General features: G+C 46.4%; 3 protein-coding genes across 6 annotated transcripts; 2 read left to right on the plus strand and 1 right to left on the minus strand.

Annotated features, from left to right (window-relative positions):
- The first annotated feature begins 2,015 nt into the window (after positions 1–2,015).
- On the plus strand, positions 2,016–9,354 carry LOC126985832 (synaptic vesicular amine transporter-like). Of its 3 annotated transcripts, none has more exons than XM_050841273.1 (12): positions 2,016–2,163; positions 3,443–3,652; positions 4,132–4,271; positions 4,663–5,553; positions 5,876–5,959; positions 6,168–6,353; positions 6,768–6,808; positions 7,127–7,273; positions 7,455–7,598; positions 7,696–7,879; positions 8,210–8,349; positions 8,454–9,354. In XM_050841273.1, the coding sequence occupies exons 3-12, from the start codon at positions 4,139–4,141 to the stop codon at positions 8,571–8,573; spliced, it is 2,070 nt and encodes a 689-aa protein (XP_050697230.1). In that variant the 5' UTR covers positions 2,016–2,163; positions 3,443–3,652; positions 4,132–4,138; the 3' UTR covers positions 8,574–9,354. The 3 variants fall into 3 exon arrangements, with proteins under 3 accessions (XP_050697230.1, XP_050697249.1, XP_050697240.1); XM_050841292.1 differs by having other exon boundaries at positions 3,443–3,607; XM_050841283.1 differs by lacking the exons at positions 2,016–2,163; positions 3,443–3,652 and having other exon boundaries at positions 3,666–4,271.
- Positions 9,355–9,714: 360 nt separating this feature from the next.
- Positions 9,715–15,563, minus strand: LOC126985851 (trans-1,2-dihydrobenzene-1,2-diol dehydrogenase-like). 2 transcript variants are annotated; one of them, XM_050841318.1, is made up of 8 exons: positions 15,417–15,563; positions 14,470–14,684; positions 13,600–13,763; positions 12,549–12,676; positions 11,755–11,878; positions 10,878–11,003; positions 10,529–10,679; positions 9,715–10,133 (listed from the first exon to the last, which is right to left on the minus strand). In XM_050841318.1, the coding sequence occupies exons 2-8, from the start codon at positions 14,675–14,677 to the stop codon at positions 10,024–10,026; spliced, it is 1,011 nt and encodes a 336-aa protein (XP_050697275.1). In that variant the 5' UTR covers positions 14,678–14,684; positions 15,417–15,563; the 3' UTR covers positions 9,715–10,023. The 2 variants fall into 2 exon arrangements, with proteins under 2 accessions (XP_050697275.1, XP_050697284.1); XM_050841327.1 differs by lacking the exon at positions 15,417–15,563 and having other exon boundaries at positions 14,470–14,697.
- A 158-nt stretch (positions 15,564–15,721) lies between these two features.
- LOC126985844 (serine/threonine-protein kinase par-1-like) lies at positions 15,722–21,180 on the plus strand. Its single transcript, XM_050841304.1, has 4 exons — positions 15,722–17,679; positions 18,664–19,339; positions 19,672–19,813; positions 20,147–21,180. Exons 1-4 carry the CDS (start codon positions 17,668–17,670, stop codon positions 20,475–20,477), a joined length of 1,161 nt encoding a protein of 386 aa, XP_050697261.1. The 5' UTR covers positions 15,722–17,667; the 3' UTR covers positions 20,478–21,180.
- The last annotated feature ends 635 nt before the right edge of the window (positions 21,181–21,815 follow it).

Below are 21,815 nucleotides of genomic sequence, written 5' to 3' on the forward strand. Positions count from 1 at the left end.
TCCTTTTTCCCTTTTACTTACACATGTATCCTTAGTTGTACAATCACACTCTGTACTGCCTGGGGGTTGGGATGGCATGCTCCTCCCTTCTCCTTTGTTGTTTTACTTGCAACAACAAACTATCAATCAATCCTTTTCCTTTCCATTTTTTATCCTTTTCTTCCATTTTTCCTTTTTCCTTTTAACTTTATTTTGTTTTTTCACTCTTCCCTTTTTTTCCCTTTTTACTTTTCCCATTTTTTCCTTTATATCCCTTTCTTTCCCTTCCCTTCAAATCTCTTCCCTCTTCATTCCAACACCTAACACACGAGGACTAAGACGAACACTATAGAAGACTTACCTAATGATTCCCTCTTCTTTATATTCCACCTTCCTTCTAAATCATTACAAGAGACTAAAAGAAACACTAAAGAAGACGTAGTGATTTCCTCTCCATTATATTCTTCCTTCCTTCTTCCTCGTCACCAAAAACTAACACTCAAAAAAACGTAGTGATTTCCTCTCCATTATATTCTTTCTTCCATCTTCCTCATCACCAGAAACAAACGCTAAGGAAGACGTAATGATTTTCTCTCCATTATCTTCTTCCTTCCTTCTTCCTCATCACCAGAAACAAACGCTAAAGAAGACGTACCAAGTGATTTCCTCTCCTTTTTATTCTCCCTTCCTCCTCGTCGCAAAAGGCAAGGGAGTGTAACGCAAGGCACAGTGCAAGGGAACCAAGCTATCGTAAACGGCTCGCTCGGGTTCTCTCTCTCATTTGATGCTCCGTGTAGCTGAAGACGCTGCGAGAGGTTGATATCGGCCGTTTTTCTCTTTCTCTCTGTGTTGATTTAGTGTTTGTTGGTGCGCTTTGATTTTTTTTACAGCGACGGATGCAGCTCAAGGGCAACAATAACAAGGAACATAAACATAGACATAGACATAGACGCTGCGAGAGGTTGATATCGGCCGTTTTTCTCTTTCTCTCTGTGTTGATTGAGTGTTTGTTGGTGCGCTTTGATTTTTTAACAGCGACGGATGCAGCTCAAGGGCAACCATAACAGGGAACATAGACGTGACATAGACATAGACATAGACGCTGCGAGATGTTGATATTTGGCCGTTTTTCTCTTTCTCTCTGTGTTGATTGAGTGTTTGTTGGTGTGCTTTGTTTTTGTTTTTACAGCGACGGAAGCAGCTCAAGGGCGACAATAAAAGGGAACATAGAAAAGCCTGGTAAGTCATTAAGAAGGCCGTTGTTTGTTATTGTTATTGTTATTGTTATTGGTGGTGTTGTAGGTCGTGGTAGTGGTGGTGATTTAGTTGGTAATTTGTTTTGTGGTTTATTTCGACTTGATTTGTAGTACCTCATTATTTTCCTTTTGTTTTTAATACTTTCTTCTTAGTCATTTTTCTCATTTTTTTGTCTTTATTGTTAATTTTATTTATTCGATGATATTTTAATGGGGGGTTTTATGCCGCTTTTTATTTATGAATTTGCTGTTGGTTTTCTTTTTTAGCGTTTTTCGTTGTCTATGTTTTTTTCACCGTTTTACCTTCGCGTCTTCGTCCCTCAAAGGTGACGCACTCCATAACTCACTGACTCCTGAATAACTGATACCTGTAATATGGACAGGTAATTAGCACCACACACACACACACACACACACACACACACACACACACACACAAGTTCAAGTGCTCTAGCAGCGGTGTGTGTGTGTGTGTGTTGCACATGTGTATTTTGATGGTGGTTACAAAGGTTGGCTGAGGTAAGATAACACGGCGTATATATAACAAAATCTTCAATGTGCGATAATATAAACTCATGATTTAAACTTAACCGCATGACATATCCTACTTAAAATAACCAATACAAGTCCTTCAATAGCACAAGCACTCGAGGTAAAGCAGGTAAAGGTATACACGTTCTTTTAGCTGGTAACAATGCAGCAACTCCGACCGTGGCAGGACCGGTGTCTGCGCAGGAAGGCTAAACGCGTGTGTCTGTGCGTGTGGGTGAGTGGGTGAGAGTATATGAAGAGAGGTCAGTGCCAAGGCCCCGTCACTCCTCTGGTCAGTGTGAGAGGGAAGGGGTCGCCGTGCCTTCCCCTACTGATGACGGTGCACCTTGATCCTTGTCCCTGACCGTAGTGCCACCCAGGTCATCGCCTCGTGAGGGTGTGTAGTGCACGTTGTTGTCGATGATGGAGGTGATGGTGGTCGTAGTGATGCAGAGAAGTGTTCGTAGAGGTTTGTGGCGATTGTTTGATTGTGAAAGACAGTAAACAGAGAGCGTGGAAGAAGAGTAAACATTCTAGAAGTGATTTTGGAAAGTAATTCGTTGTTGTTTCGCAGGAAAGGACACGAGATTCAGAAGAGCTATAATACGTTTGCTGTCCGAAAGTCAAATAATCGTAGAAATATCTTGAAACTAAAGTGAAGCAGCGAAAAGGATGACGTAAAATGCGAGTGTTTAATGGAGAGGAATAACTAAATGTGTGTGTGTGTGTGTGTGTGTGTGTGTGTGTGTGTGTGTGTGTGTGTGTGTGTGTGTGTGTGTGTGACTCCCCGCAGCTGCTGTATACAGGTGTGTGGCGGCTCAGGTGTTGTGTGTCACCCGTCATGATCTTTTTGTCGCTCTCCGCTAAGTGCTCGCCGCGTGACTGTATAGCTGGGGTGTGCGATAAAGCTTGGCATACGAGACGAGCATCACACCACCTCTCCTCCTGAAAATGACCTCTCTTTTGGACACTCATCTATACTTCTTTTTATATGAGCAATGATTAGCGGGGACTTTTTCTTCTTTCCATTTATTTTTGCCCTTGAGCTGCTTCCTTCACCGTGAAAAAAGATAGTGACGGCATTTTGTGTATTTCTAAGGTCAAGCAACACGCCCAATATCATTAAAACTGTTTACGTTCTTCACTAGACTGAGTGCAGAATTAGCCACGCGGACAGGGATTTCAACGTCGGTATAGTACATGCTTTTCTTGTGTTTACTAGTTCGCCATCAGTATTATTCAATCGTCTATAGGACATGGGTTTTATTTTTTCTTGAGTCAACTAGTACGCTGTCAGGTATTATTTTATGTCTTTTTTCCTTCACGCTTTCAGTCAAATCACACACGGTTTTCTGACTCACATATTGATTTCATTTATTTTACAGTCTCCCCGTGAATAAGCTAAGCACTAAACTATTTATAGACGTCATCAGTTATTCTAAAGTGGCAAATTAACTGCTTGATTGGGGGCGTGAACATGTGTGTGTGTGTGTGTGTGTGTGTGTGTGTGTGTGTGTGTGTCTTAACCTTTAACCTTTCTTCTCTTTCCTTTTTCAATCATCATGCATTTGTTGAGCATCAGAACTTCTTTTTACCCTCAATATTGTACTTACTTGCATATGAATTCTTAGTATTATGCGTGAATTTGTATGGCTTGACGATTTCGCTTTTTTCAGTGTATATCTAAACCCCGAGCATGATGGGTGTGTGAGCCGCGAGAGGTGAGGAAACGCGGTGAGTGGAGGCGGAGAGCACGGGCTAAGGGGGGGACGGGGCGGCAGGCGTCATGTAGCTGCGGCAGGGAACAGGCCGTGAGAGGGGAGGCTGCAGCGTTGGGTGAGGTGAGGCTTGGTACTGAGCTGTCCTGATTGCTGTACAGAGTTAAGGTTAGGATTCCCCCTCTTACGTGTGGCATGAATGTTGTTTTATACCTTTACTTATATTTTTTTCTTGATTATCGTTATGAGCTCCGAGGCCAGATGTAGCTATAGATGTATGGTCCCATTATAGATGAATAGTATAGAGAGTAAAGGTCAGGATTCCCCTCTTCCCTGTTGCATGAATATTGTTTTTAACCTTTCTTTATTCATACATTTTTAGCAGCATTCTTTTATTGCCTTGATTTGCTTTAATGCTATTTTTACTACAAGTTTTCATGCATTCTTTACTTTCTATAACATTCAATTCGGTCAGTACCCTTGCCTGTAACTAGATTCTGCTTTTTCATTATTATTTTCATTTACCGAGTGTTCTATTGTCTGTTGTAAGTCCCTATAGTGCGTAGTCAACCTTATTCCCTTCTTCGTCCCTTTGTTTTCCTCTTCCTATTCCGAGATGAAGAGACAGCCTTTCAATCCCCCGCCAGGAGCAGCATGAGGGGGCCGGGGCGGGGCGGCGTCGAGGCGGTGCGGGGCGGCCTGGCGCGGCTGAGGGCGAGTCGCGGGGCGGTGGTGGTGCTGGTGTACGCCGCCCTCGTGCTCGACAACATGCTCCTCACTGTCCTGGGTAAGCCACTAGTGACACGGCATGCACTCACACGCACGAGGTAGAGTGACGTTCTGGCCTGGCTTGAAACTCTTGAACGTGGCGGAATGAAAATACTTGATAACATATACTCAAACTTTTGGCATAGGACCTTTTTAAGATGACGAAACGGAGACAATTAGGATACATAAACCTGACTTTAAGACCCTTGAAAGTGGTAAAATAAAGATACATACCCAGACACTCTTGACAGGAACATACATTATTCTTTACTCTTTTCTTACTTTCTTATTTTATTCCTTTCTACAAACCCAATTACTATAGTTTATACTCAAAAGCATCCATCGTTCATAAATTAGTGTACCTTATCCATTCTTTTGCTTTTCGTTCTATCTCTCTTGTCCTTTTGCAGTGCCCATCATCCCAGACTACCTCTATCAACTGGAGCATCGTTCGGTTGACGATTCTAACACCATGACTAACACCACCTTCATCTCCAACCTCTCAACCACACCCTCGCCCTCAGTCACCGCCGCCACCACGTCACGTCCTCCACACACGTCCTCGTCCTCTGCAGACATGGAGGGGAAGGAGGTGAGTCAAGAACCGTTCACCTCGACGCCCGGGATGGGACCAAGGAGAGAACTTATTAACGAGGGGAGGTCTGTCGCCTCCTCTGTATACTCACCTTTCTCCGTGTTACAAAAGCCTCGTGTAGGCGGTGAAGGAGATCGAAGAGACAATCACAGTAGCATCGTTGGGTCTGGAAACTTTGCGGCAAATGACTTAACGCACTCAAAGGCGCATCGGACTCCTCAAAAGTATTGGAGATTCCTACCAGTGGCTCATCCTTTTCCTTTCGTAAATGATGTGTTACGTAGACGTTTAACAGAGACAAGTGACACAGCCTTTGACAAACCGGAAAGTGAACAAAGGACACTAGATCAGAAAACAGGTCGCGGTGGCAGCCTACGTAGGTTTGCAAAAGGTAAACAAACTCTGAATGGCGTGTCACCGGAGACTTTAGTGACTCAGAACCGTGTCTTACCGTCCTGGAGTCCCCAAGCGCCGAAGGAAGCCCAAGACCCACAGGAAAACAAGCCCTCAGCATCATCCACTCCATCGAGGAAACGCGAGATCTTCGAGGACATCAGCAGCGAGAACTGGAAGGTCGGGTTGCTGCTCTCGTCGAAGGCTCTGGTGCAGCTGATGGTCAACCCGATGGTGGGTCTCCTCACCTCACACATCGGCTACTCGCTGCCCCTCGTCTTCGGCACCCACAACCTCCTCCTTTCCGCCATCCGTGAGTGTTACTGAGTTATCCGTGTTGGTTGTGCGTCTCGTTTTTTTCTCACTTTTAATACCATTGTGTGCAGGGAAACTTCAAAGGCTTTTCGACCATTTTAGACATTCAAATTAACTCTTAAACTTAAAACTGTATATGTTTCGCTATTGGCACTTAGATCACATACCGTACATCAGATTCTGTATACGTCTTCACCACCTTTTTTTCCCATTCCCATACCTCTAGAACCCTTACCTCTTGCCTCTTGTCTCCTATCCATTCGCCTTTCTCACCTCCTCCACCTTCGCCGCTCCATCCCTTATCGCTCCTCTTCCCGCAGTGTTCGCCAGCGCGCAGGACTTCACGCTCATGTTCCTGGGCCGAAGTCTTCAGGGCGTCGCCTCCGCCTGCATCGCTGTCTCCGGTAAGCCCTTCATCTGTCACCGATTACCCACGGGAGAAATACGAGCGCAATAGTTTACCTCATATTTTCTGAGATCTACCTATATGTACTGCTACAATTGCCCAACGTCTCTGAATGCGTTTACTTCCCCGCAGCACATGATTGTACTTTAGTTCATCGCTATACTATCCAAAACCCTTATGCCCTGAGTGTTCTGCGTCTCCACCAGGCATGGGTATCATCGCCGAGCGCTACACAGACGATGCGGAGCGCGGGCGTGTCCAGGGCATCGTGCTGGGCGGCATTGCTCTCGGGGTCCTCGCCGGCTACCCGCTCGGCAGCCTCCTCTACGACTTCACGGGCTCCAAGACGCCGCCCTTCCTCCTCGTGGCGGTGCTCACGGCGGTGCTGGCAGGTAAGTTTGCTGCCCCGGGGAGTGCATACGTATGTTCGTCTCCTGAAGTGTCGGGGAAGATTTTGCAAATGTCATGAAGTATATTTGGACTGGGATGCCTTAAGATGTGAATGCTTGTTCGTAGAGGCGGTTTTTATTTGGTTTATTATCATTATATTAAAGTTTTTTGTACTACCGTGACACTAATAAGAGAACACATTGCAAAGTCTCTATTTTACAGTTTACAGCACACTCTTTTTAAGCGCATTTCCACACTATTTAATCTTGCTAGGCAACTACTGTCATGACATTACCTACCTGTTCGTTCAAATATTCTTCCATAATCTGATAAATTCGACGCTGAAGATCATAAATTTAAAGTCGTGATCAAATACCAGTTCGTGGGTAAGCAGCTACAGTTTGTCTCGCCCACAGTCGTGCAGATGGTGGTGCTCAACCCTCGCTCAACGCCGGAGGTAAGTCAGTCCCGCAGAGACACGTTGTTTGCACCTTGATTGAAGTGATGACCTCTTGACGCTGAGCCTCCGGGGTGTGTCCCGTCTTTGTCTCTCCCACTGAAGGGTCTCATTGCTATATGGCGAGACTGTGTAGACGAGTAATGCGTGTTGTATCTCCTTGCTTCATGTTCAAGTGAAACTCAAAAATTGTGTTCAGTTTAGTCATCATAAGGTTGTGTTTGCTTGAGTTCCTTTTGTGACAGTTATGTGCGTCTTAATACCACCGTTCTTTTTATTGACCTCATTCTCTCTTCGGCCGTTCGTGGCGCGGTTCAGAGGCCCGTGATGGTGACGCCCCTGAGCCAGCTGGTGCGGGACCCCTACGTCGTGGTGACCGCAGGGGCCGTGATGGTGGCCACCTCCACGCTGGCGGTGCTAGAGCCCTGCCTGCCCATCTGGCTCACCGACAACCTCCACCTACAGGTACCAAAAGACCTGTATGTATGGAGAGATTGAGAGAGAGTACATGAAACAAGGTCCTTACCATATCAATGTCTACTGTCAATTGCAAATACGGATGGATGATGATTATTGAAGCCAGAATAAAATTGTATTAGTAGGTCTATGTGCACTCTTGACACGCCTTTTATGTATCTCCCCGCAGAAGTGGCAGCTGGGGGTGGTGTTCATCCCGGACAGCGTTGGCTACTTCCTGGGCACCAGTTGCACCGCGGGGCCCTCCTACCGCCTGGGCCGCTGGCGTGCCGCCCTGCTGGCCATGATGCTCGTGGCCCTCGCTGCCGCCACCGTGAGTGTGTGTGTGAGCTGTATATGAAAGAAAAAAGAACGTGCAAAGCTCATTACGTTCTCAGCAGTCCAAACTAACCAGTATTTCTCCCCATGAGGTCCCTGAGGCGGGTTCCCTGCTGGAGCTGGCGGGCCCGCACCTGGGTCTGGGCGTGGGCGTGGGCACCGTGGATGCCGCCCTCATGCCGCTGCTGGCCGCCGTAGTGGACGCACGTCATGTGGCCGCCTATGGGGCTGTCTATGCCATCGCCCAGGCGGCTGTGGCCCTCGCCTACTTCCTGGGTGAGTCTGAGAGGAGCTTGATTAAGAAAATTGTTCCTCTATTCCACAGTATTAGAAGCGATGATTCTGTGAGCAAAGCCGTGTATATGATGTCAACAAGTGTCGTTAGTAGGCCTTTATCTCATAATAAAACCATCATTCAATGTAACAAGTAGATCATTATGTCTTTATGAGGCTGTTGAGTGATTGGACACACAGGCTAGCGAGGGGGAGGCTCTGAGATGTCAATTAAAACACAGCAGCAAGGAAAGACTGAGCTGTGAGTCCAGACATACAGAGCAGCAAGGGAAGGTTCTGAGCTGTGATGTCAAGCTGCATACTGTCTTGCAGGCCCTCTGGTGGGCAGCGCCGTGGTCCAGGTGATCGGTTTCCCGTGGCTGATGCGCTCCATGGCCCTCCTCAACCTGTGTTACTGTCCCGTGCTCTGCTTCCTCAACACCCTCGAGCCCACCACGCCCTCGGAGACACAGGTAACAAGAGAGCAAAAGAAACAATGGGCTGCCTCTTAAAGATGGAAGAATGAATGATTTACTTTTTCAGAACGCCGACTTTCATTCTTCCTTTTCCCCTTCAGGCAGTCCTCATGGCAGCGCCTCAGCCCAGGGACTACCTCAGCCACATCACCACCGTCGTGCAGCCCAGGCAATCGTCCTCCGTTACCTACCAGCAGTTGTTTGACGAGGACGAGGATTGAAACGCTACAAGAATGAAAACAGAGACGACCACGACTAACGAAGAGCTACAAGAACGATCAAAAGTCTTTGTTGGGTTATTAGAACTTGGAAGAGTATAAAGATGACCACGAAGACTAAAGAAAAGTTAAAAGAAGAATCAAAAGTCTTCTCGGGTTACTAGAACTTACAAGAGAATGAAGACGAAGACTAAAGAAAAGTTAAAAGAAGAATCAAAAGTCTTCTAGTCTATGAGAGCGCTCTGAGCTTCTGCAATGGTGACTGAAACTTCAACAAGATGGAATAAAACACTTAGTGGGATTGTTAAGATGAAAATGACGACGACGATGACCAAATAAGTTCATAAGGATGATCAGAAGGACCGTACATGGAGGTCACACGTTGCAGTCACGCCGAGAAGGTTCAAAAGGACGACTCAAACGACAACGACGACGACAACGACGATAACAAGCTAAGAGGAAAGAAATCAAGTCCACTAACAGCACGAGATACTAACACAAAGCACGATTACGTATTTACTTCCTCTATTAAGACTTTCCTGTATGGTGTTATTGGCTCACTGGAGAGTGTTTTCGGTATCATCTCTTCCTGTATTCTCATTCTGAATCATCGCCAGAAACTTACTAACACTACTAATATTGATATCATTAGTAGTAGTAGTAGTAGTAGTAGTAGTAGTGGTTGTAGTAGTAATAGTGGTAGTAGTAGTAGCAAAACACTATAATGCTCACAAATTTAAGAAAAGTCCAAAACTGTTATCCAGAATTAGGAAAAGCGAGGGTAAAATGATCAGTATTTCCCATCACAAGCTCCAGTGCCAAAGTGACTGATCTGAGCACCGAGGCCACGCGCAGCTTTAGCGTATGCCCCGAACTGTACCTTTACGACATAGATACCGTGATTGTGTACGTCAGACAGAAGTGTATGTGGTCGTGGATCTTGAGTATACCAAACCGAAGGAGAGACTGTCGTTATAAGGGAATGAACTGAGGATAATATACTGGCACGTGTTGTGGTGACGAATGTTTTCCTCTGCCAGAACCAGCGGAGTGTGTTCTATCGGCTTGGCATTTTCATAGGTATTTTCGAGGGTCGAGGTTCCTACACAAATTTCGGAGGATGGCGGGAATAAAAGAACATAGAGATACTGTAAACATTTATCGTCTCTAAAACAGACAGTTGGCCTTCCCAGAACTATGATGTCTGAAGCAGAAATCATCTAAAAGACAGCGTTTTTTAATGGTCACTTATATATTTGTTCAGACAGACAAGTAAGTCATTCAATGGTATCATAAATCAGTAGAGAAGCTAAATCAAAGCAAACACAACTGTTGATCCAAGCATGAGCAGGCAAGGCAGTGAAATAAAGACACAAATGCATAATGGAGTTTTGTGAGCACGAGCAATCCATCAACCTTCAAGTCGAGGGCCAACACCATCACCACCTCGGGCCTAGACGGAGTCCTGGGGGTACACGGTGCCTGCCTGTTTACGTATGGACTCCAGGATGGTGGCGAGGGTGAGGGTGTCCTTGTGGGTCATCCCGGGGCTCTCCAGCAGACCTGCCGAGGGAAGGAGAGACTTAATGCACTGTCATTTTAGAGAGGTTGGTCGCCGTACCATAACTCCGGTCCCTTTTATCCAAATGATACTCTTATAACTGAAATAAAGTATACTCGTAAACCATTGTATGTTAAAAACGTTATGACTCAGCTGTCGACCTAAATAATGACGCCGAAAACCATAAAACAATTAGTAAGGAGGATGAGAATCTGATTATCAACCCCACGCTACCAAAAGTGTTTACGATAGGGAGGGGAGCGGCACGGGAACTGACAGAGGATACATTAAAAAACCCGAAGAACTGAAAATTCGGACATAGGGACGAGTTAACACACTGCCTGGCAAGGGATGGTTTGAAGGGGGACTGACGGAAGCGCCTGAAGGGAGTACTCACCTTCTTTGATGCAGCGGCGCACCTCCATCGCCTCGTACATCATCCCCTGACCGAAGGGGTACACGAATTCCTCCCCCGTCACCGGCAGCGGCTGACAGAAGTTGCCCGACGGTCCCTCCACCTTGTCCGCGGCCCAGATGGGGTAAGGAACCTGAGGCGGGGAGATGATTCACAATGGACGGAATGGCTAAGGTCACCCAGCCCAGCAGTGCTTACGAGAAGGCATGCAACTTCACACAACTGGTCACCGTACACACTAAACTAAGCCAGAAGCCCCGCCCCCTCATCCATAGCCAATGGAGCTGATTGGTTGGATGATATGAGGTTTGAGTTAGGAGTCCCTCTTTACCTTGAGCGTGCCCTTCGTGCCGACGATGTAAGCCTCCGAGGGCAGGTCGGCCCTGAAGGAGGCAGTGATGGAGGCTACGCGGCGCTTAGAGTAAAGTAGCGAAGCCGTAATCGTCTCGTCCACACCCTGAGGAAGAAAGGGAATGTGTGGAAGGCCCGGTCTGGTTAAGCAGCTACAGTATTGCTAAACTAAAGAGTCCCTATTTTTAAACGTACATACTTGCACCTCAGTACACCTGTTGTAAAGGCTCTCGCAGAAGTTGCTGGGATTATCATGGACTGTTTTGTGATCCTAGTGATAGCTTGACACGACTTCTGCACTAGTGTCCCTCTATTGAGCTCCTCTTTTGAGCATGATGGAAGTAGCCCATAAGAGTGTACTCAACTCTGACTTAAATCAATCAGCGTGATCATATTGTCGAGAATCTCCTTGGAAGCCTTGACCCTAGTACCTGGACGAGTGGTTTGGTACTCCACAAAGACCACACCATCCACAGTAAACATCTGGCCGCAATGTGTCTTCCTTTCCCTGATACTAGAAGCCAGGAGAGGTGGAGAAGGAGTGGTAGAGGAAGGGAGGAAGATTATGAGAAAGAGAGGTGAGGGAAGAAGGAAGATGTAAAGAAAAGATGTGGTTATAATAGGCTAAGTGTGTGGGGAAGTGAAGTAAAGCAAAGAACAAACGATAAAAAGTAGTTAAGCATATTTCCAGAGAAGCAAAAGAGCCACGGTACCCCTTCAAGAGCTCTATAGGTTTGAATGTCTTCCAAACTTATGTATGCTCTTAAACTAGACCTTCATGGAGTTATCGAATCGGATCACTTCCCGGCCCCTTATTCCCCGCCCTTCCCCGTCCCCTCCCACTTCCGTTGACTCACGTTTTCGTTGAGGTGCCCGGTCGCCAGGATCTTTTCGGGCATCTCGCCGCCCATCACCAGACACGTCAGCTGGGTGGGGTAAAGGGCGATGTCCAGCGTCACTCCGCCGCCTGTCTCCTTGGCGCTGTGGTCAGGTGAAGGGATGGTCAGCAGATATACAGGTAAATTAGACGATAGTTTATTGGTGATGAAAAGAGGAATTCTTATATATAGGTGATGTCTGCATGGGCATTACAAGAACCAAGAATAAATATATGGCCCGCCGCACGTATGTAAATCTTCTCACACAAATACAACCGAAGAAAATGTGAAACTGAGCGAGAGAACGAAGGAAATCAGATGTGTTTCGCAAGCTTTCTGAATAAGAAAGACCAAAGCTGTGGCCTCCCTAGCAAGGTGATGACAAGGTGTAGCTCGCACAGAGGGAAAGAACTAGAAAGATTAGAGGCTGGCCACGAGGAGGAAGAGGAAGTATAGCTCGCACATAATAATCATATATACACAACTGAAAAGATTGAAGGTTGGCCACAAAGATCGAGGCGAAGAAGATGTACTATAGAAAGGCTAAGAATAGATATAGTTCGCACGCATAAACAGAAGTGGATAGACTGTAAGTTGGCCACATATAGCAAGGCAAAGAAAAAGTTATCTCACACACATAGACAGGATTGAGGGTTGCCCACGTATAGCGAAATGAAAACAAGACATAGCTCGCTCATATAACCCGAGCTGGAAAGACTGAAAGTTCGCCACATGGAGCAAGGCGAAGAGGAGGGTTCGGATCGCATACTTACTGCAGTCTCGTGATATCAGGGAGGTCTCTGCCGAAGGAGGCGATCACCGACACCACGTCCCCAATCTCGCCCGCCTTCAGCCGCCGCCCGAGCTCCTTGTAGGCCGGGAAGAACCTCGACCACACCGCCTGTACGGACGTGACGGAACCACTAAGACACATTACAAGACATATCGCCACCCAAGAACACATATTTGACAAGGCTTTCGTAGGAGTTGTAGGCATTTCCAGGGGTAGTTTTATGACCCTGGTGGTAGTGTGTCTTCTTCTGTACCATGAACCTGAAGAAACACTCATTAGAACCCGACTGACCCCCTCTTTGACCTTTAGAAATAGGTGAAGTGAGAAGCGAAAGTGTCTTATCATACCAACCTAGGCTCGGTATTCTTAAACGCTTCCGACCCTCACAGCAATTATCTCAACACGCCAAAAAAAGGGTTGTATGCGTTCTTATGAGTGTTTTTTCACGTTCATATTACAGAAACCTTGTCATACTACCACCAGGGTCATAAAACTACCCATGGAAAGGCCCACAGCTCCTACGAAAGCCTTGTTAGATATGTGTACTTGAGCTCCTAAATGTTTAAGAATGTGGCCCTCCAGAGACTCATTCTTAAACATATCGGCGCCCAAGCACACATGTTTGACTAGGCTTTCGTGCGAGTTTTGGGCATTTCCAGGAGTAGTTTTATGACCTTGGTAGTAATTTGCCCATTCTTCTGTAGTACCATGAACCTAAAGAAACACTCATTAGAACCCGAGTGATCTCCTCTTCGGCCTTTGGAGATAGTTGAGTTGAGGGGTGGAAGCGTCTGACGATACCGAGTATGCACACACACACACACACACACACACACACACACACACACACACACACACACACACACACACACACACACACACACACACACACACACACACACACACACGAGACTGCAGGATCATGTGGACAAACAAGAATAGTTAATCTGACCTTGAACTTGACACTCACGCTATCAAGAGAAGCCTCACCATCACTACCCTCACCACCACCACCACCACCACCCTCTCACCTCCATCATGAAGACCTTGCTCTGCTTCGCCACCGCCAGCAGCTCCTTGGTCTCCCTCACGTTCATGCACAGCGGCTTCTCGCACAGCATATGCTTGCCAGCTTTCATCATCATGGACGCGACCTCCAAGTGGAAGTTCTGTATCACGCCCACGTACACAATATCTGCCGGGCCACAAGAGTCTTAAATTGCTGTTGTGTCTTTAAAATGAGCCCCTCTGGTGTTTTGGTTGGTCTTGTATCGTTAAACTGAGCTCTGGGTGTGTGTGTGGATCAGGATAAGTAAGAAATGCCGTACTTAAACGTATAAACAGCACAATAAGAGTCTAAGATCGCTGTTGTGTCTCTAAAATAAGCTCCTCTGGTGTTTTGATTGGCCTTGTATCGCTAAACTGAGCTCTGGATGTGTGCGGATGAGGATAACTAAGGGATTTCGTCCACTATCACATGAACAGTGCAGGACCCCACGTCTGCCGGCCAACAAGAGTCTCAGATTGCTGCTGTATCTCTAAATTGAGCTCCTCTGATGTTACGTGGATGAGGCCCTTAATTAAACTTCCGTACAATGCCAGAGAGACAAGAGTTTAAGTTACTACATTATTATGCCATCTGCTGTACTGTTTGATTAACGCCTAAGTTTGTTGTATACCTCTAATCTGAGCTGCTCTGTTGATCAAGCACATAAATATATACCCAAAAGCATATAGACTAAAGTATAAGCCACAATACATTATTATGCTAATTGTCTGGTTTGATTGATGCGTATGTATGCTTAGAAAAGAAGGAAGGGAAGAAAGTAAAAAGACTCCATGCTAAATCCGGACACTAGAACATTATGCAGTGTTTTTTGTTGTTGTTGTTTTTGCATTACCGATATCAGGGTCCTTGGAGAGCTCGACGTAAGCTCCGTAGGCCTTCTTTATCTTGTGCCTTGCCGCGAATTTCTTGGCGGAATCGATGCTCCGCGCGGCCACGGCCACCACCTCGTGCTCCCCCGCCGGCAGCGCCTTCAGGGACGCGCAGAAGTCCGAGGAGATCATGCCGGCCCCCGCGATGCCCCAGCGAAGTGGAGTTGCCATGGTGATGCTGCAAGACACGCCCGCCCGTTACTTAAGTGGGGCCCACGTACCTGTAACATTATCGCTCCATCGTGGATTAGTGACATAAGCCTCGTCGATGATGTTGCCGTTGTGGTTCATGGCATGCTGGTTGGTTACATTTGCATTTGTATCCAGTCCCTGTCGCCGGTGTTTTAAATGAAATAGTTCGCACCCGAAAAATACGACATAGAAATTATTAAGCTTGTCCACTTTTTTCCATAAATCACTCACTGTTAATGTTCGCTTGTTCTGGTTAGACCCTAACACATTTCACAGACGTAAGAAAAACACTTTGTCAACAGAAAGCAACACATTGGCATTATAGCAAAAAAGACAAATTTTAGTGATAACTCTCCATTTTGATGTGCTTCATTACTCAGCCCTCGTCTATTTGCTGTGTAGTCAATTATTTACTGATTGATTGATATAGTTTATGGTTGCAGTTATACAACAAAGGAGAAGGGAGGAGCCTGTCTTTGCTATTTTATTGGTCTATTCTAACTCCAATACATGCTACAAAGGCAAGACTAACCCAAACAACCCGCCGTGCTTTTGTTGCCGAGTGCAGAGATGCAGTGGATGTCAAGGTGACTTACTCTTGAGAGGAAATATTACTCGCAACACAACGGATGACAGCTTATAACAACACGCTCAGGAGAATACTACACCCCCACCACTTACACTAAGCCACTAGAGACTCGCTGTCAATTCTAAATACCTGCAAGATTGGAATTTGATGCCCAGGAGGAACACAGGTTACTTGCTACGTGGCAGGGACTACACTGAGGAAAATGCGAGGCGCCGCTCTTTATAATGAACCGGTCAGGGAGGGTGGCTGAGCGGTGGGGCAGGGGCGAGGAGGCTGGGCGGGCTATCACCACCGGGTCCTACCTACCTCCGCCTCCCTAGAATCGTGGAAATGCTAAAAACCGCGAGATAAGTACAAGAAAGAGAGAAGGAGGAGGTGGAGGAGGAAAAGGTGATATGGTTTGTCTTCTCTTGTCCTCTAAAGTCACCTCAAATGGTAACAGTTAAGGCAGCAGAATAATACTATCTGGCAGTGGCCCTGGGCGTGACTCGGCGCCCGTCAAGCATTGCTCCCAAACCTAGGGCTCAAGAGGTGACGCGGCACTTTCCGCCGTGTTATCAGCGTCGAGCCACAAGTCATCAGGTTTTGTAACTAAGGCTGGACGTGAAAATCAGTTACGTTACGGACTCGTCTTTTAAACGTTGACACCTATGACTTTCAAATGAGTAGTAAATAACGATATGTAAGTTTATGATAAGAGCTGCTTGTTGCTAGGCACTTTAGGTATTTGCCCGCGGTGAATGTAGCCCTTTCAGAGTATTTCCCTTCTCCGTACATGTATGTGGCGCCCACTATTGAACAGGGCAGGTTTCGTTAGGTTAGGTTAGGTTAGGATAAGATTAAATGGAGTTCGTGAGGGTAATTTTGAGTGGGAGTCACTATGAGGATATTTTCCAGAACACCCCGTGGTTATCATCGAAGCTACAGCCCAGCGCCTTCACTCAGGGACCAAATACCCGTAGAGAGATTGGGAATAAGCGTCCCGTCATCACGAGTGGCTGCGGCGAGAGGAAATGTTTCATAACTACAATAGTCTGCGTGACATTGATTTGTTAATGATGCAAGGCAAGGCTTATCTGGCTCAAGAAAAAAATAAGCTGCCTCGATGCCGACTCATGGTAGCGCGATATCGGCCTGTCGCTTTTGTCTGAGTCACCTGAGAGTCACCTGAGAGTCACCTGTATATCCCGGTGCGTGGCGAGACTCACGGCATCAGACTCAGGCAGGCAGGCTGTGAAATGTTCTGAAGATGTAAATTTATGTTAGACCGCATGAGTGACAAGAATCTCAATACAGCCACACCTTTGAAACTGATGCTGGATTATTATAGTTTATTGACCTTGATTACGTTCACTGGCTGGTTTGAGAGTTGTTGTTTTTTTATTTGAATGCAAAGTGAAAGCTCGTTTTACTTGTGTTTGTTTGTTTTTAGATATGGCACAAATTTCAACTTTTCTACACTCTACTCTCCCCTTCTGTCACGTTTATTGTCATGTTTCTAATTATGTTTATTGTTCTTGATAGCATTCACTGCGTGTTCGGAGAGTTTTGTTCTTTTCTGAATGCAACGTGATAGTTTCTTTTAATTGAACTTTTAGATAAGGCAAAAATCAACACCTTTCTACACGTTCCCCTCCTCTTCTGTCACGAGCTGCTGGAAGTGGTGAGGCGTGCAGGTGATGGTGGCGTCGAGGGGGGGAGGTAGAGGAGGAAGGGGGGAGAGGAAGGGGAGGAGAGGAGGGGAGGGGGAGGAACAGGTGAGTCAAGATGCGGGTCTCACCATCACTCACGTCATTAACACATTGCGAACATGATCCATTACCTACAAATACTAACAACTACTCACCTAACATTACCTTACGTTCTCCCCGGCACTAGAAAAGTTTACTAGTTTGATCTTATTGATGTTGTGTTTGAGTCTATGTTCGTTGTTGTTTTTATTTGTTGCCGTTGTTGTTTCTCCCTAATGGATGTGGGATGTGGGAGAAGTCGATTCCTGAGCCTCCCTGTACTCCCATCAGTCTGGCCGCATCCTGCACCTCGATCACTCTTGTCCCGCCCTCCCGAAGGCGAACACGAGGCAACAACAGACACTCAAGCAACAAAGACAGACAAAGACAAACACGAGACAACAACAAACACGAGACAACAACAAACACGAGACAACAACAAACACGAGACAACAACAAACACGAGACAACAACAAACATAACACAACAACAAACACTCAAGCAGCAAAGCGTCGTGCTACGGATTACTACTTCGTCTCGTGTTCAGTGATCGCCGACTCGAAGAACAAGATCGAGATGAGACGAAGAGCTTGAAGATCCTCGAGCCATCAGGAGTGTCAGTAGACGGATTTACATCCCATGGAAATTTGATGAGAGGCAAGGTATGTATGCAACATTAGTTACCTTTGTTAAACACTTTATTAAACTATGGATATTAATTGCTACATCATCTGCATAAAACATTTTAAAAGAATGTAAATAGAGATAGATAGATAGAGAAAAATAAATAGGTAGATAGAAAAACAGATCATTCAGCAAGCTCTGACATTTTGTACTATACGTTTGGAACCAAGATAATTGTGATAACTTACAGACCTCATCTCGTCCTGTGGTTACATAAACGAAAAATAACCATCAGTTACTTTTACTGTTACTTTTTTATTGGCGGCGAGCGTTCTTCATAAGCGCTGATAAGTTTTTGTCACGCTGATGTAGCTTTTACATTAACAAGCTCCGAGAGGCATCGAATCATGCTCACAGCGGCGGTATACTTTCAGGCCATTACCCTGACACTGCGGTTGAGCACGTAGACAAGCAAAAGCCTTTTATGGTACACGACGAGCGATCACGAGCCCGAGATGCGGGTCGCGTGTGCCGGTCAACATGTTTATCAAATATTCCCGAGTATCGATCAGCGGCGGCGGGTTATCTCTCTCCTGGTGGCGTGCCGAGCGTCAGGTAATGATGACCAGGAAGGGAGGGACGAAGAGGCTGGGCCACAACTCTGCCACTGTCACGAAGGGGAGGAAGAAAGTTCAGGAAAACTTAGACTAGACAGGCATTAGCAGAGTCTTTCTTTGAGTCGAGTTAAAAGCTACTGCAACAACCTCCTACAGAGTTATCATTGCCAAAACGATCAGATTTTAAAGTCCCGTCGACCGTTACTGCACTGTGAGAGTAGTTAATTAGATTCCCTTACGTATGTACATCAAGTGATTTAATATGTTCTCCAGGTCGCTGAAGTGTCTGACGAACAGGTTAACGGGAGGCAGTGACCGTGACTTCTTTATTACAGGCCTTCGCTATTCAAACCCCACGAGCCTACGAAAGCATCTTCCTCCTCCTCTTATTCCTCGTTCTTCCAGATGACGTCCTCGGAACCTTCTCCAGACCAACTTCATCCTAAAAACTTCAGCATCGAGCTCTCAGAGACTTCATGTGGGGAGAGTCAGCCATCCCATGCACCCACGGACGAAGATATCAGTGAGTCTAGCAACGAGAGTCACCAACAAGCGAAAAACAGCAGCATCCCTCTCCCTGACGCCTTACATTCGCCGTCAGACATCCTAAAGGGCGACGTGTTACTTCAGGCCGCACAAACCTTGCTGGAAGACGACCCTCAGGAACCCCAAGAACTCTTTCCCACCGTCTTAGGGCCACAAATACCTCAGGAGCTACTCTTAAACAATCTCGAGTCTCGCAAACAGTATCTTCTTCACGACTTGCAGCCTCCGCACAGAGAGGACTACCAAACAGACCCTCAGAAGCAGCTGCCTGAAGACTTCGGAAGGAGCATCGGAAGCAAAGATGGTCTGCGTGCCTCTTTCACCCTCCCAGTCATCGAGGGTTTTCTTGCGCCTCTCCAACAGGATCTTGCGTCCGTCGGGGAGCTTTCTGCGGACTCCATTCCTATGACCCCAAGCCACCTCTCACCCCCGACAGGATACACAGACGTTACCTACACGCCTGAGGTTCCTACGACGGCAACAACAACGGCAGTCACTCCAAAGATGACACACAGATTCAAGGAAAAGAAAAAGAGTAAGTGGTGTGCTCTGCTATCAGAATGACTATGAAAGATGACAAGTGTGTGTGTGTAGGGGAGGGAGGGGAGGTGTGTGTGGCGGGGGGGAGGGAGGTGGGGGAGTCTGTCTGTCTGTCGGTCTGTCTGTCTTTCAGTCTTAAATCCATACATCTAAAACTACGCACACTAGAAGCAAAACTTTATGACTACAATCTAAAGAAAAATCAACTAGGAACTTATATGCCCTGGCTCTTTCATCTACTACCACTATTTAGCCTTCTTAAAGCAATAATGAGCGTGTTTGAGCTTTACCTTCATCCCCTCACGCCCCAATATCCTCCTCGGGCAGACAAGAGTGTGTACAAGCACGTGCCCCACCGGGAGAAACCTCAACACCTGGTGGCAAGACGCAACGCACGGGAGCGGCGGCGCGTGCACTCCGTCAACGTCGCCTTCACCAGACTCCGCCGCGTCGTGCCCGGAACAAGTGGGTGGGTAGCTCGGGGCTGTGTGCATGTACGGTAATAAGTCTGTTGAGCTAAGTAGTGTCCAGTACAAGTGGGTAGGTACCTCGGGGTCATGTGTTAGTACAGTAAAATGTCTTAAACCTCCTTACAAAGATGGAACAGAAAAAGGAGAGCGCACTTCAGTTAGATCGATAACATCAGTGACCGAAACAATTGAAATGTGCTGCTGTAATTGCATCTGTGGCCTAATTTTTTCGCCAACCTCATGATTTTTTAGGTAGATACGTTGCTGTTCAATTTGTCAGCATCACAAAGTTAAGAGAATCATCAACAATACCGTATTTTTGTTTTCTTCAGGCGGAGCAAGCGGGTGAGCAAAGTGAAGACGTTGCAGGGAGCCATGGACTACATCACCCACCTACAGGCGCTACTACAAGAGCCTCCTGACCTCTGCGACCATGACTTCCCGGCCGTGTGTGCGCCGGTCCCCTACAGCGCCTATCCCCCGGCCATCAGAATCCAAGTTTACCGCGAGGCAGCCGAGCCCTTGCAAGACTCCGACTTCGACCCCGCCAGAGAAGAGGACGAGACTCGCTCACGCCGCCCTGCACTGGGAGACTCGACCAACCCATACTGTGAGGCGTGGTGGGGGCACTCCGAGGCACTCACCACCCCGCCCCACCACTGAACGTGACAGTAAGATGAACGCCGTAGACAGATGGGGCATGGCAAGGGTCCTCTGGCGTGTTCATCCGTATAAATCTAGTCAGGGTTGTTGTATGGCATTCCCTAGTCACCCGAACATAATGGAAGTCAGACATTAGATAAGTAATTAAGCATGAGGTATACCTGCCGCGTTTTCAAGTGCGATAACGTAGATTGGATTCATAATGACTATAACAAAGACTACTGATACGGATAAGGGAGGGATTAATCTCGTATTAGTGTTAAGTGCACGGGAAGAGTGTGTGTAAGCATGCATATAGATCCTTAGTTGACCGTATATATATGCGCCTTTACCTCCCCGTCTCATTTTTCTAGTCAGAGGCTTCTAAAACGAGTGGAGGCGGGTAGGCAAGAAGTTCTATATTCCGGAGTGAAACAAATCTGAAAGTATCTCATCCATTAGATCCACATAAGGTCATTGAGTCTTTAGATGGCCTCTAGGATCGATCAGAGTCTGTCCACCACACTCAGGAGCCAGTATTCCCTTATGAGCATAGCGGGACCTCAGTTTGCTTGTTTGAAGAGCCTGTCGTGGAGGTTGCTGGGCTCTCAAAGAACTGTTTTGTGATCCTAGTGATAGTTTTACGTGAACCCGGTTAATTAATCTTAGAAAATAGTCGTAATGCGAGCCCGATACGTGCGGAAGGAAAGGGGAAGAGATGGGGGAGGCGGAAGGAAAGGGGAGGAGAAGGGGGAGGCGGAAGGAAATGGGAGGAGAGGGGGGAGGCGGAAGGAAAGGGGAGGAGGATGGATTAAGAACATGGGCCCAAGTTACCAAGACAGGATCGAGAGACTGTACTATATATATATATATATATATATATATATATATATATATATATATATATATATATATATATATATATATATATATATATATATATATATATATATATTCCTTTTTAGGGTCGGTGAGTGTGACGCGGAACCTTTAGTTATCAGTACAGATCTTGATAATCATTTCTAGTCAGCTACAGTTAAGTAATTATAAGGACAAATCATGATTCTCTCTCTCTCTCTCTCTCTCTCTCTCTCTCTCTCTCTCTCTCTCTCTCTCTCTCTCTCTCTCTCTCTCTCTCTCTCTCTCTCTCTCTCTCTCTTTCCCGTAGTGTTCTATTTCACTGATTCAAGTTCTAAATAGTCCCCATTATATTTTCTTGTCGTCTATGACAGATATATTTCAATTCATGCACTAGATAGGGCCCATTACTGGTCACAACTTTTAATTTAATCACAGCCTCCATTTCTTGCTTATTTTCTCACTAGTTTTAACGAGGTGGAGCATCGTTAGATCAGCCCC

Source organism: Eriocheir sinensis, chromosome 5 (genome assembly GCF_024679095.1).
Source record: "Eriocheir sinensis breed Jianghai 21 chromosome 5, ASM2467909v1, whole genome shotgun sequence".
Lineage (NCBI taxonomy): Eukaryota > Metazoa > Arthropoda > Malacostraca > Decapoda > Varunidae > Eriocheir > Eriocheir sinensis.

Bases quoted from the DNA above. Each gene is read 5' to 3' on its own strand.
- LOC126985851 (XM_050841318.1), bottom strand. From the start codon at position 14,677: ATGGCAACTCCACTTCGCTGGGGCATCGCGGGGGCCGGCATGATCTCC. The intron at 12,677-13,599 runs GTGAGAGGGTGG...ACGTCCGTACAG, and splicing joins GCAAGGTCTTCATGATGGAG to GCGGTGTGGTCGAGGTTCTT. The intron at 11,004-11,754 runs GTGAGTCAACGG...TTTCTTCCTCAG, and splicing joins CCGGGCACCTCAACGAAAAC to GGTGTGGACGAGACGATTAC.
- LOC126985832 (XM_050841273.1), top strand. From the start codon at position 4,139: ATGAGGGGGCCGGGGCGGGGCGGCGTCGAGGCGGTGCGGGGCGGCCTG. The intron at 7,274-7,454 runs GTACCAAAAGAC...ATCTCCCCGCAG, and splicing joins CCGACAACCTCCACCTACAG to AAGTGGCAGCTGGGGGTGGT. The intron at 7,880-8,209 runs GTGAGTCTGAGA...ACTGTCTTGCAG, and splicing joins GGCCCTCGCCTACTTCCTGG to GCCCTCTGGTGGGCAGCGCC.
- LOC126985844 (XM_050841304.1), top strand. The intron at 19,340-19,671 runs GTAAGTGGTGTG...CTCCTCGGGCAG, and splicing joins ATTCAAGGAAAAGAAAAAGA to ACAAGAGTGTGTACAAGCAC. The intron at 19,814-20,146 runs GTGGGTAGCTCG...TGTTTTCTTCAG, and splicing joins GTCGTGCCCGGAACAAGTGG to GCGGAGCAAGCGGGTGAGCA.